At 46.6% G+C, this 12482-nt stretch overlaps 1 protein-coding gene across 2 annotated transcripts in view; it reads left to right on the top strand.

Moving 5' to 3' along the window:
- The first annotated feature begins 267 nt into the window (after nucleotides 1-267).
- The window catches only part of PSTPIP2 (proline-serine-threonine phosphatase interacting protein 2), a 96114-nt gene continuing 83899 nt past the window's right edge, over nucleotides 268-12482 (top strand). For both annotated transcript variants that reach the window (XM_042239662.2, XM_042239661.2), the window contains exon 1: nucleotides 268-354. In XM_042239662.2, the coding sequence (XP_042095596.1) occupies nucleotides 322-354 (33 nt within the window). In that variant the 5' untranslated portion in view covers nucleotides 268-321. The remainder of the gene's footprint in view (nucleotides 355-12482) is intronic.

Below are 12482 nucleotides of genomic sequence, written 5' to 3'. Positions count from 1 at the left end.
GGGGCGTGGTGGGGACGCGGGGCGGGGCCGGAGAGAGGGGGTGGGGCTCCGGGGGCGAAGCGGGGGTTGGGGTAGGGGACGGGGCCGAGCGATGCGCCTCGGGGCAGGAGGGGCGGGGATCGGGGGCGGAGCTGGGCTCGGGGGCGGGGCCAGGCGGTGAGGCTCGGGGCAGGCGGGGCGGGCAGATGGGTGGTGTGGGGGGCGGGGTGGGCGGTGGCGTGGGCGGGGCTTAGCTCCGGGTGCGCGGCCGGGCTGGCAGGTCCTGACAGTCCTCGTCCCCGCGCGCCTGCTCTGGTTCTCCTCGCTGCTCGCTAGCCAGCCATGACAGGCTCACTGTTCAAGGGGAACTTTTGGGTAAGTCAGCGAGGCGAGGAGCCCATCGCCCGGCTTGGGAGATGGGGGCCCCGAAGGGAGCCGTGGGCCCCTGTCCGGAGCAGAAGCCGATCGGACCGGCCGCCGCCGGCCCCTCTCTGCGCTGCCCCCAGCCCGCCGCGCGTCCTCGGGTCCCCGGGGTCCGGTTCGCAGGGTTTCCCTCGGCCGTCCGCGCCCCGGGTCACCGCAGACAGGTGTAGCCTTATAGCTGGGACATTCCCCTCTCATCTTACACCTGGGGAAACCGAGACCCAAAGGGAGGAGCCACTCGTCCTGGGACAGTCGCAGGGTGGTCCCGGAGGCTGCACTGTGAGCAGATTTGGGGGGTAACGTGGGTCAGAGAACGTACGGTAAACTTCGCCGGGTTGTTTGGCTTTTCCAGGTCCGCGGAAATGTACAGCCTGTCCGAGCCTCCAGACATTAGCGGGGTTCTCTAGCAGAAGCTTTGCCGGTCTCGTAGCCCCGTTTCCTGAGCCCCTCCCAGCCTTTGCCCCCTGTCCCCCTATCCAGGGGGAGGCTGGTGCGTGTGTGAGATCCTGCGAGCTGGTGGGGGCATCTGAGCCCGAGGACGGGCCCAACCAGGAGGCGTCAGCTCAGTCCTCTTCTCTGTCCAGTCCTCTTCCCCCCGTCCTCTCGCTCCCCAGGTGCCCCTCAACAGTCTGTACCCCCTCATTTGGAGGAGCCACCCTCATCCTTTTAAGGCAGGAGCAGAAAGTCAGCTTGTCTCCAGACTGAGCTACTGCTGCCAAGCCGCCCCATCTCCTTACCTGCAGTCCGGATGTGAAGTGAAAGTTGCTCCCTCTGTCTGACTCTTTGCAGGCGGATTCCTTACCAGCTGAGCCACAAGGGAAGCCCAATACTGAAGTGGGTAGCCTATCTCTTCTCCAGAGTATCTTCCTGACCCAGGAATTGAACTGGGGTCTCCTGCATTGCAGGAGGATTCTTTACCAACTGAGCTATCAGGGAAGCCGAAAGGAAAGTAACCCTGATGGCTCCCTGTTTAGCCTCATAGCACCTAGCAGGTTCCTTTCCCCCATGGAGAGTGCTACAAAGAGAAAACTTGGTCCTGTAACCTGGGGGACACAGTTTAGACCCTGCCTTGAGAAGTCCCTTTTCCTGGAGTTTTTGGGGTTCTCCTTGAGCACTGCCCACCTGTGGGGTATGGTCCTCTCACCACAAGCAGCTTCACAGAGAGGGTGCATGGCCTTGGAGCTGGCCCCTGGAGGAGGCCTGTGAATTCTTTGGGTGGAATAAAGGATCTCAGGGTCCCATGCCAGGCACTATGGGAAAAAAACAGCACAGAGAGCGCTGTTTTTCTTCCCCTCAATATGTAGCATTCAGTTTTCAGGTCTCTGCCCAGTGTCTTCTCTTCAGGGAAGCCCTCCCTGATTGTGCCCGATAGTGCATGTTGTATTCCTTCATAATTATTGTCCTTTATGGTTTTGAGGTTGGGGGCCTTGCAAGCATGTGAGCACCTTGTGGACAGCTGTTGTCTGGCTTTCAGTGCCACTGCCCCTTGCACGGGCTGTTGCCAGTGAGATCTCAGCAGATAGCTGTCGAATGAGTACAGTGGATCTATGAAATGGGGTTGAGAGCTGCGGCCTCCATCCTCAGAGGGCTCCCAGGCCACAGGAAGGCAGCCCCCCAGCTGCTCCCAGAGGCAGTCTTGCAGGAATGTTTAGGGGAGGGGGCAGATATGAGGTCTGTGTTGGGAGTTAGAGATTTGGTAAAAGTCCAGGGTAGAGAACTTTCTGAGTTTTTACTTCCCCCTCGCCCCTCCCCGAGCTTTTACTTTCAAAACATATAAGATCCTGAGTGATAGTTTGCAAAGATATCTTCTAATTTCATATGATTTTTATGTCAAGTAATAAAAACAGTAATAGCTAACATTACTGTGTATAGAGTCTGTGGCAAGCACCGTGCTAAACACTTTGCATATACCACTCATTTACGTCTCAGCTACCCTATGGGGTACCTTATTGACTATTCCATTTTGCAGATAAGGAAACTGAGTGGCAAACAGGTTGAGCAACATTCCCAAGATTGTAGAGCTATTAAACAGTGCAGCAGGACTCTGCATAGACCAAGTGTTCATCGAGTGCTTTCAGCGAGGCTGGTGCTCAGTGAGAGTGTCCTTTGGCACTGTCAGATGTAGACGCTGAGACATCATTTGACTCTTCACGTGCATATCTTTCTCCTTCAGCTCCAACCATGAGTTCCTGGGGTGTCTGCACTGAGTGCCACCACCCACTGAGCCTCCAGCACTGCGATGGTGCTTCTCATACGGATGCTCAGGAACCAGGCAGACGGGACAGTCAGCCCAGATTTGAAAGAAAGGGGGCAGAAGGGAAACTATTGGAGACCTTAGGGGCTGCCTGAGATGCTTTCATATTTTCAGGGATGGGTAGACAGTGGGGAGCAAGGCTGTTGTTATCACTGAGGGGATGGCAGCAACTCATGCTTCAAGGACAAGAAGGTTGTGATGGTATAAGGTAGAAAGCTTTGGAAACCCGAGTGGGTATCAGCTGATTGAATTGAACAAATATTAGAGAAAATACGTTCTCTGTATAGAGGTGGCATTTGCAGGGATAAGAGCACCGTCTTGGGTCGAAGGTACATTCATCATTAGGAAGCCAGCAGGGAGGGTGGACTGAGTCTTGAATGCCTGTCCTCACGGATATAGAGGACAAAGGGGTTGGGGAATGGGAGAGTTCTGGCAGGGGCCGAGGGGCAGAAAGGGTCTGTTCCAGGATGGAAATCGCAGGGAAGGGACAGGAGGAGACCAATGAAAGGAATGGCAGAGGGTAAGAGAAGTCAAAGCCACGGGACAAGGTCACCAATTGAAACCGGGCAGTGGGGGAGAGGAAAGAAAGGCTCCGAGCAGGCTCTGCGTAAGGTGAGCAGGAGAGTGGGGTACTGGCCCCAGAAAGCAGGAAGTCACATGAGGAACTGGTTTGTGGGGAGAGAAGGAGGAGGAGGCAGAAGCGATACTGACAATATTAACTACAGGGGTAGCACTGGTGAAGACGGAGACTCGCAGCATCCTGAAGCCCCTGCAGCAGCCCTCAGCTTTCAGGACAGTGCCAGGGTTGCTGGATATGGGGAGGTCCTAGGGAAGGAACAGGGGCCAGACAGCAGGGTTTGGGGATATTTTAATATTTGAACAACCAGTACAAACAGTGAGTGTGCCCTGATCCTAGGTTTGAGGACTTGGTAGAGGGGGCCCCAGTAGGGTGTCCAGGCAAAGGGTGTCCAGGAAAGACAGTGCCTGGAACAGCAGAGGCTCTCAGGTGGCCTCAGTTCAGCTCAGTTCACTTGCTCAGTTGTGTCCGACTCTTTGCGACCCCGTGAATTGCAGCACGCCAGGCCTCCCTGCCCATCACCAACTCCCGGAGTTCACTCAGACTCATGGCCAAGTTTAAATCCCCATCTGCCCCTTATAGCTGAGTGACCTTGGGCAGATAACTTCAACTCTCATTCTGTTTTTCCATGTTGAAAAATGAGGATAATACCAATGTTGGTGCTCTAGGACTGTTGTGAGGATTAAATCAGAGTTCTGTGCATGCCTGGCACATAGCGAGCACTTGTGATTGTCAACTATTATCAGCACAGAGGTGATAATTAAAGGAAGTGGTTGACAGTTACTCCTTGAGAATCAAGAGATAAGAGGACCCCAGAGAAGCACTCTTGGTGACTACCTTGTTTTGGCAGGAGTAGAGAGGGGTCAGAGAAAGAGAGGTAGAGATGTAGGGATTCAACCCTCACAGGAGCCATCACAGGCCCAGGAGAGGAATGTTCCATGGAAGTTGAGAGGCCCATGGTCAAATTAGGTAGATGTTCCTGAAAAGGTGTGAGTCAGCGTATACTGTATAAATAATCTTCAGATGCCCCGTGGGAAGTTCATTTAAAGGAACCTTTCGGTGGATCTATTTGAAAAGGGAATGCTCTTTAAAACTGGGATAGTCCCCCACTGTGTGTGCTTTTTCCCTCCCAGCAGTTGTGTGGTTAAGCTGTGCTGTTATTTATCCTGGTTCACGTTGACGGTATCTTGTTGAAATAAGACAGGGGCTGTGGGTGTGGTTTCCAGGGCTCCAGGGAAGGTGGCCACATAGGGACGGTCCCAGCCTTTGGCCTGTGGTCAGAGGGGCCTTGCACAGGTGACCTGTTCCAGGAGAGGGAGATGCTCCCCGCCTCAGGACAGTCCCACATTCCTCACGAGGGTGTGACCCCAGCCTGACCCTGTGTATCTTCTAGATCCTTATGTTGATGGTCTTCCTGATTCTCACTGCTCTAAGCCCAGACCAGCCTCCTATTGCCTGTCCTAACCTCTCCCACCCCTGTGCCTACGGTGGGCGAGGCCTCTCTCCTCTGCTTGGGGAGTGACCAGGGGAAGGCTTGGGGCCCCCTGAACTTGCTCGTTGTGCCTGACCACCCAGGGCTGTCCCTCTGCTTCAAACCTCTGACCGCTTTGGAATCTGTTCTTTCTGGGTCTTACCAGATCTTGAGTTGGTATTGTCCTGCCTGGTGGCAAAATGCAAGATAAAGGCGTTGACTTTCGTCCCTTCCAGTTCATTCTTTCTAGAGCAGCCACTGGGTTCTAACTTTAAAATGATTATCACAAATCTTATTTTCTTGTTTTAGCATTGTAAGAATTTAATAAGAAAGTCATGGGATCTACCTTCTAAGGAAAACAAGAAATTCTTCTCTTTTTTTGGCCATGAGGCATGTGGGATCCTAGTTTTCTCACCAGGGTGCAAACCCAAGCTCCCTGCATTGGAAGAGCAGAGTCTCAGTCACTGTGACTGCCAGAGAAGCCTCCAGAAAAATGGGAAATTCTTTTTGAAATATATGAAACAAAATCTGAACAAGTGGAAAGAAAACAAAAGTTTGTTAACAAACTTTAAAAAAGTCTAGATGGTGTAAGCATATTCTTTAAAAATTCAAATATTCCCAAATGACTTATAATGAAAAACAATATAATTATTATTTATGTTGTCACAATGTGTAAAGACTGTTTTTTATTTTATTTTTCTTTGCCATGTGACTTGTGGGATCTTAGTTCCTTGACCAGGGGTGGAACCCATACCCTCAGCAGAGAAAGTGCAGAGTCCTAACCACTGGACCGCCAGGGAATTCCCACAGCATGTAAAGGTTTTTATTTTTAAAGCTAAGTGTGTGTGTGTGTGTGTGTGCACACGCTTAGTCATGTCTGACTCTTTGCAACCCTTCGGACTGTAGCCTGCCAGGCTCCTCTGTCTGTGGGATTCTCCAGGCAAGAAATACTGGGGTGGGTTGCGATTTCCTTCTCCAGGGGATCTTCCCAACCCAGAGAGGGAACCCGTGTCTCTTGCATTGCAGGCGGATTCTTTACCTGATGAGCCATCAGGGAAGCCTGAAGTAGTATATTATAGTTAGATCTCCATTCTTATTTTTCCTGGACTTTCTAATTCTTCTTTCTTTGAGGGAAGACATTATTCACCTTTATCAGAAACCCTTTTTTAAAGCATTTATTTGTTATTTAATTTTGGCTGTGCTGGATCTTTGTTGCTGTGCGGGCTTTCCTCTAGTTGCAGAGAAGCATCGGCTTCTCTTTGCACTGGCTTCTCTTGTTGTGGAGCTCTAGAGCACAGGCTTAGTTGCTCCAGAGCATGTGGGATCTTCCTGGATCAGGGATCGAGCCCATGTCTCCTGCATTGCAAGGTAAATTATTTACCACTGAGCCATCAGGGAAGCCCCAGAGACCCTTTTTTTTTCCCCCTCAATGCTCCACTCTATCAGTTTTTTCCCCTGCACAAACAACAGTTTGTTCACAGATTAGATTTACACAGTGAATGTAGAATTCTGAGTTTGGTGTCTCAGATACCCATTACAGGAACACGTACATAGATAATACATAGTTAAGTTCATTCTAAAGTCAAAAAGACTTGGTGTGTGCAAACTTGGTATAAGTGTGTATGGATGCATATTAATTTATGGATTTTTCTGGTAAAAGCAACTATAGATGTCATTAGCCAATCAAAGCAAATATCAGTTACATCCAAACATATACAATATCCAAAGTACCTCTGTTTGTACAACCAGTAGATGTTTTTGCAATTAACTTCTGTAATTTTCATTTACCATCTCTTAAGTATAATCAGAATGTCCATTTTTGGACATATTTTATTACAGCATAAATATCATTCAGTGTTAGTGAAAAGCTCATCTGAGTAGGAAGGGGCTGACATTTTTCTTTCCTCCGCTATACTAGAAATCTCCAGCTTTGACAAAAGAAAAGGGGGAAAGAAAGTGAAGTTGCTCAGTCGAGTCCGACTCTTTGTGATCCCATGGACTGTAGCGTATCAGGCTCCTCCGTCCATGGGATTTTCCAGGCAAGGGTGCGGGAGTGGATTGCCATTTCCTGCTCCAGGGGATCTTCCCGACCCAGGAATCAAACCCGGGTTTCCCGCACTGCAGGCAGATGCTTTACCGTCTGAGCCACCAGAGAAGCAAGAAAAGGGGGAGGGGCGGTGTTAAATAATAGGAATTGTTGGTTAGCTTTATAGAATGACATGTCACTGTAATTTAAAAAAAATTATTTGCTTATTTATTTATTTGGCTGCATTGCTCTTTGTTGCCACATGTGGGATCTTCGTTGCAGTTTGTGAGATCTAGTTCCCTGACCAGGGATCGAACCCAGGTCCCCGGTCTTGGGAACCTGGATTCTTAGGCACTGGACCATTGGGGATGTCCCTAGCCATTGTAACTTTTTAAAATATAAAACTATTAGACTTTTCCAACTATATCAATGGGACTATTTAAGATATGGTTGCCAGGAATTTAAGAACTCTTGCATGTTATGAAAATCCATGAAGACTGAGAGCTGTATGATCTCACTCTGGAAAAGCCAGGCAACAGGAAACCAGATACTTTGGACACTGTTCAGATAGCTGCTGTTGAGTCTCACAACATTCAACACAGGCTTCGGAGCCTCTTCAGAATCAGGAGCTTCTAGCTTCCCAAACAGCCTGTGTGTGAGGAAGGTAGGAAGAGCAGGCTTCTGAAAAACACAGTAGGCTCTTGACATGTTGGTTTAAAAACTTGTCTTCTAGCTGGACTTAGCTGTATCTTTGCGTGAAGGTTAGACAAAGGTCAAGCTGCAGATTTCAACACAGGAGATAAGAGTTTGTTCTTCTTGAGAAGAGGAAAACTTTTCCCTAGCTGACTCTAACGCTCCTGTCTTAAACACTTTACACATCTGTATGTGTAAAGAGGTTCAAGGTAGTTCAGAGCAACTTAAATCCCGGTGCATAGACCCATACCATTCATCAGTATCTATCTGTGGAAACTCTTATATGGCCTCCTAGCTTACCAGTCGGATATGGCTCTATTGTATTAGCATTGATCAGGTCACACCAGGTGAGGACTTTATTTTTTTAAAGTTTGTTTATTTGGCTTTGTGGGTCTTAGATACTGAGTACTCTCTAATTGTGACCCGAGGGCTCAGTTGCTCCAGGGATATGTGGGATCTTAGTTTCCCGACCAGGCATCGAGCCTGAGTCCCCTGCATTGCAAAGTGGATTCTCAACCACTGGACCACCATGGAAATCCCAAGACTTTCTTTTTTGACAGAAATGATCACAGCTGAAATATTTGGGAAAGTAAATTAAAAGAATATTCTTTTAGTTATTCTGTTTTGTTTTTGTTTTGTTTTGTTTTTTGACCCGCAAGGCTGTGGCACGTTATACCCTCTCACCAGCCCAGCACTACGCCTCCAACACAGAGTATGACATAGAGTACCGTTTTTGTGTTTTTTTTTAAGGCTGCATGATCTTAAATATTTTTTTTTTCATAGATCACTGTTCATCTTTTAAACATATTACTATTTGTGCCTTTCAGATCCCGAAGAATGGTAGTGTAAGGGTCACATACCTCAGGAACATCACTGCTTTTACAACTGTATTTTAGGATACGGAGACACACACAGAGAATGAAAAATAAGGAAAGTTGGCAGTGACCCTGCCTCATACCCTCAGCGTTCACACTGTGAGGTGCAGCCACACAAGACCCCCAAAGGGTTGGAGGTCGGGGAAGGAGGTGGGAGGTTTTAGCTGACTTTTCACTGACCTCTACTCCTGCCTCCCCGTCTTGGGGAGGAGACTTTTTCTACAAGTCCGTTGCATATTTCTAACAATACACGTATCACTCCATGTTTGTTTGTTTTTCTTCCTTGGTAGACTATGGCCACTTCAGTATTGTTTACCTCCGTGTCCCTAAAGCTTGACTCAGTTCTGAGGACAGAATATGTGCTCAATAAACATTTAACAAGTGAATAAATGAACACTGAAGTCTCAACTACTTGATGTTAACAGGCATCCCCCCACTCTCTACCCCCTGTACAATACAGTAATCAGGAGCCATGCAACTAAATTCCACATATTTAACTAATTTTTGTTGTCTTTTAAAGTGTGATGCCACATTAAAAAAAAATTGTGATAAAATGCACATAACAACATTTACCCCCCTAACCTATTTTGAAGGCAATGGCACCCCACTTCAGTACTCTTGCCTGGAAAATCCCATGGATGGAGGAGACTGGAAGGCTGTAGTCCATGGGGTTGCTGAGGGTCGGACACAACTGAGAGACTTCACTTTCACTTTCATGCATTGGAGAAGGAAATGGCAACCCACTCCAGTGTTTTTGCCTGGAGAATTCCAGGGACGGGGGAGCCTGGTGGGCTGCCATCTCTAGGGTCGCACAGAGTCGGACATGACTGAAGCGACTTAGCAGCAGCAACCTTTTTTGAATGTAAGGCTAAAACTCCAATAGTTTGGCCACCTGATGTGAAGAACTGACTCATTGGAAAAGACCCTGATGCTAGGAAAGATTGAAGGCGGGAGGAGAGGGGGTCGACAGAGGATGAGATGGTTGAATGGCATCACTGATGCGATGGATGTGAGTTTGAGTAAACTCTGGGAGTTGGTGATGGACAGGGAAGCCTGGCGTGCTGCAGTCCATGGGGTCGTAAAGAGTTGGACGTGATTCAGTGACTGAGCTGAACTGAAGGTTCATTGGTATTAAATACATTCACGTTATTGTGCAACCATCACCACCATCTGTCCTCTAAATTCCTTCCATCTTGTGAAACTGAAGGTCTACGTCCATTAAACAATTACTCCCCATTCTCTCTTCCCCCAGTCTCTGGCAACCACCTTTATACTTCTGTCTCTATGATTTTGACTGCTTTGAGTACCTCACATAAGTGGAATCATAGAGTATTTGTTTATGACTGGTTTCTTTCACTTAGTGTAATGTCCTCAAGGCTCATCTGTGTTGTAGCACATGTCAGAATTTCCTTAGTTTTTCACTAGAATATTCTTCCTTTGTGTGTATATACAACATTTTGCTCATCTGTTCATCCATCAATAGATATTTGAATTGCTTCCTTGTTTCAGTTATGGTGAATAATACTATGAACATGGGTATACAAATATTTCTTCAAGACCCTGCTGCCAATCCTTTTGGCGTATGCCCAGAAATGTAATTGCTGGATCATGTGATAATGCTATTTTTAATTTTTTGAGGAACTGCCATATGTTTCCCATAGCAGCTGTACTGTTCTACCTTCTCACCAACAGTGCAGAGGGTTCCTGTTTTCTCATATCCTCACCGGCACCTTTTATTTTCTCTTTTGTTTGCTTTTGTTTTCCACTCTACTCAAACCTCCGCCTCACTTCCTCATTCTTTCTCTGTTTTGATGATCTTTGCCTCCTGCTCCATTAAGAAATCAGACACCACCTGGTGAAAGCTCACCTGTCTTCTGTATAAATAAGATGAGGTGCAGCCATGAGTAATAGAAAAACCCAAAACAACAGTAGCCTCAACAAGGACAAAGTTTTTCTTTCACCCACACAAAGTCCCCAGCCATTCATTCCAGGGATGGCACGGCCACCCACAGCGTCAGGGCCCACACTTCTGTCTCATTCCTCTGGTGGTACTTAGGTTAACGCCTGGTACATAGTGGATTCACAGTAATAGCTCTTGAATGACTGAAAATAAGGTTTATTAATAATAGGACATTTAAGAACTTTTGATATGTAGCACCAAACTGATTTCCTAAAGAGCAGACATTGTATAAGTGTCCCTGATAATATGTGGAAATAATCAGTTTCACTACATCAGCCATGGCCAGTTTAATAAACAAAAACAGATGCCTTATTAAATTATTGTTTGTTTTTATCACCAGGGAGAGTGAACGTTATTTTCTTGTATTTCCCCATTTACAAATGGTTTTAATTCCTTGCTCATTCTTTACTTATAAATCTACACGAGTTTTTTGAAATGATAAATATATTCTTTGTCATTTAATATAAATATTTGAATGTGTATTCTTGTATATATGTGTGTGTGTAATTCACATGTTCTAGCCTCCAGCAACTAGCGTGCAGCAGGGAAGGACTTTCCTCATGTCCTCAAACTTTTGCCTTGGACATTTCTGGGTTACAATCCCAGCTCTGCTCCTTTCAAGCTGAGGGATGTGCTTTTGCTCATCTTCAAATTACTCAACCTTCCTAAGCTTAGTATCCTTGTCTGTAAAGGAATCACTGTACTTAAACATATATAATGTATTTTGAAAACACTTAATGCAGTCAAGTTTGCTGTAATTTTGCAATTTCATCTCAGCTCAGTTCAGTTGCTCAGTTGTGTCCGACTCTTTGTGATCCCATGGACTGTAGCATGTCAGGCTTCCCTGTCCGTCACCAACTCCCGGAGCTTACTCAAACTCATGTCCATCAAGTCGGTGATGCCATCCAACCATCTCATCCTCTGTCCTCCCCTTTTCCTCCCACCTTCAGCCTTTCCCAGCATCAGGGTCTTTTCCAGTGAGTCAGGTCTTCATATCAGGTGGCCAAAGGCTTAGAGCTTCAGCATCAGTCCTTCCAATGAATGTTCAGGACTGATTTCCTTTAGGGTGGACTGGTTTGATCTCCTTGCAGTCCAAGGGACTCTCAAGAGTCTTCTCCAACTCCACAGTTCAAAAGCATCAATTCTTCAGCTCTCAGCTTTCTTTATGGTCCAACTCTCACATCCATACACGACTACTGGAAAAACCATAGCTTTGATTAGACGGACCTTTGACGGCAAAGTAATGTCTCTGCTTTTTAATATGCTATCTTGGTTTTTCATAGCTTTTCTTCCAAGGAGCAAGCGTTTGTTAATTTCACGGCTGCAGTCACCATCTGCAGTCACCCAAGAAAATAAAGTCTGTCCCTGTTTCCATTGTTTCCCCATCTATTTGCCATGAAGTGATGGGACCAGATGCCATGATCTTCATTTTTTGAATGCTGAGTTTTAAGCCCGGATTTTCACTTTCCTCTCTCACTTTAATCAAGAGGCTCTTTAGTTCTTCGCTTTCTGCCATAAGGGTGGTGTCATCTGAATATCTGAGGTTATTGATATTTCTCCTGGCAATCTTTATTTTTTTTTTCCCTCCTGGCAGACTTGATTCCAGCTTGTGTTTCATCCAGCCTGGCGTTTCGTATGATGTACTCTGCATATAAGTTAAATAAGCAGGGTGACAATATATAGCCTTGATGTACTCTTTTCCCAATTTGGAACCAGTCTGTTGTTCCATGTCTGGTTTTAACTGCTGCTTCTTGCCCTGCATACAGATTTCTCAGGAGGAGGAAAGGTGATCTGGTATTCCCATCTCTTTAAGAATTTTTCACAGTTTGTTGTGATCCACAAAGGCTTTGGCATGGTCAGTAAAGCAGAAATAGATGTTTTTCTGGAACTCTCTTGCTTTTTCTATGGTCCAGCAGATATTGGCAATTTGATCTCTGGTTCCTCTGCCTTTTCTAAATCCAGCTTGAACATCTGGAAGGTCTCTCTTCATGTACTGTTGAAGCCTTGCTTGGAGAATTTTGAGCATTACTTTGTTAGAGTGTAGGATGAGTGCAATGTTGCGGTAGTTTGAATATTCTTTGGCATTGCCTTTCTCTATTGCACATCAAGGTTTCAAAACTCCTCTGCATGCTGAAACTCGATAAACATTCAGGTTCTTTTTTTCTGAACTTTTTTTTTATGGTTAGAGTTTTACTCAGTATTTAATTGTCTTTTTCTGTGAGCC

This window comes from Ovis aries, chromosome 23 (assembly GCF_016772045.2).
Source record: "Ovis aries strain OAR_USU_Benz2616 breed Rambouillet chromosome 23, ARS-UI_Ramb_v3.0, whole genome shotgun sequence".
Classification (NCBI taxonomy): Eukaryota; Metazoa; Chordata; class Mammalia; order Artiodactyla; family Bovidae; genus Ovis; species Ovis aries.
This window is presented reverse-complemented; position numbering and strand designations above follow the sequence as displayed.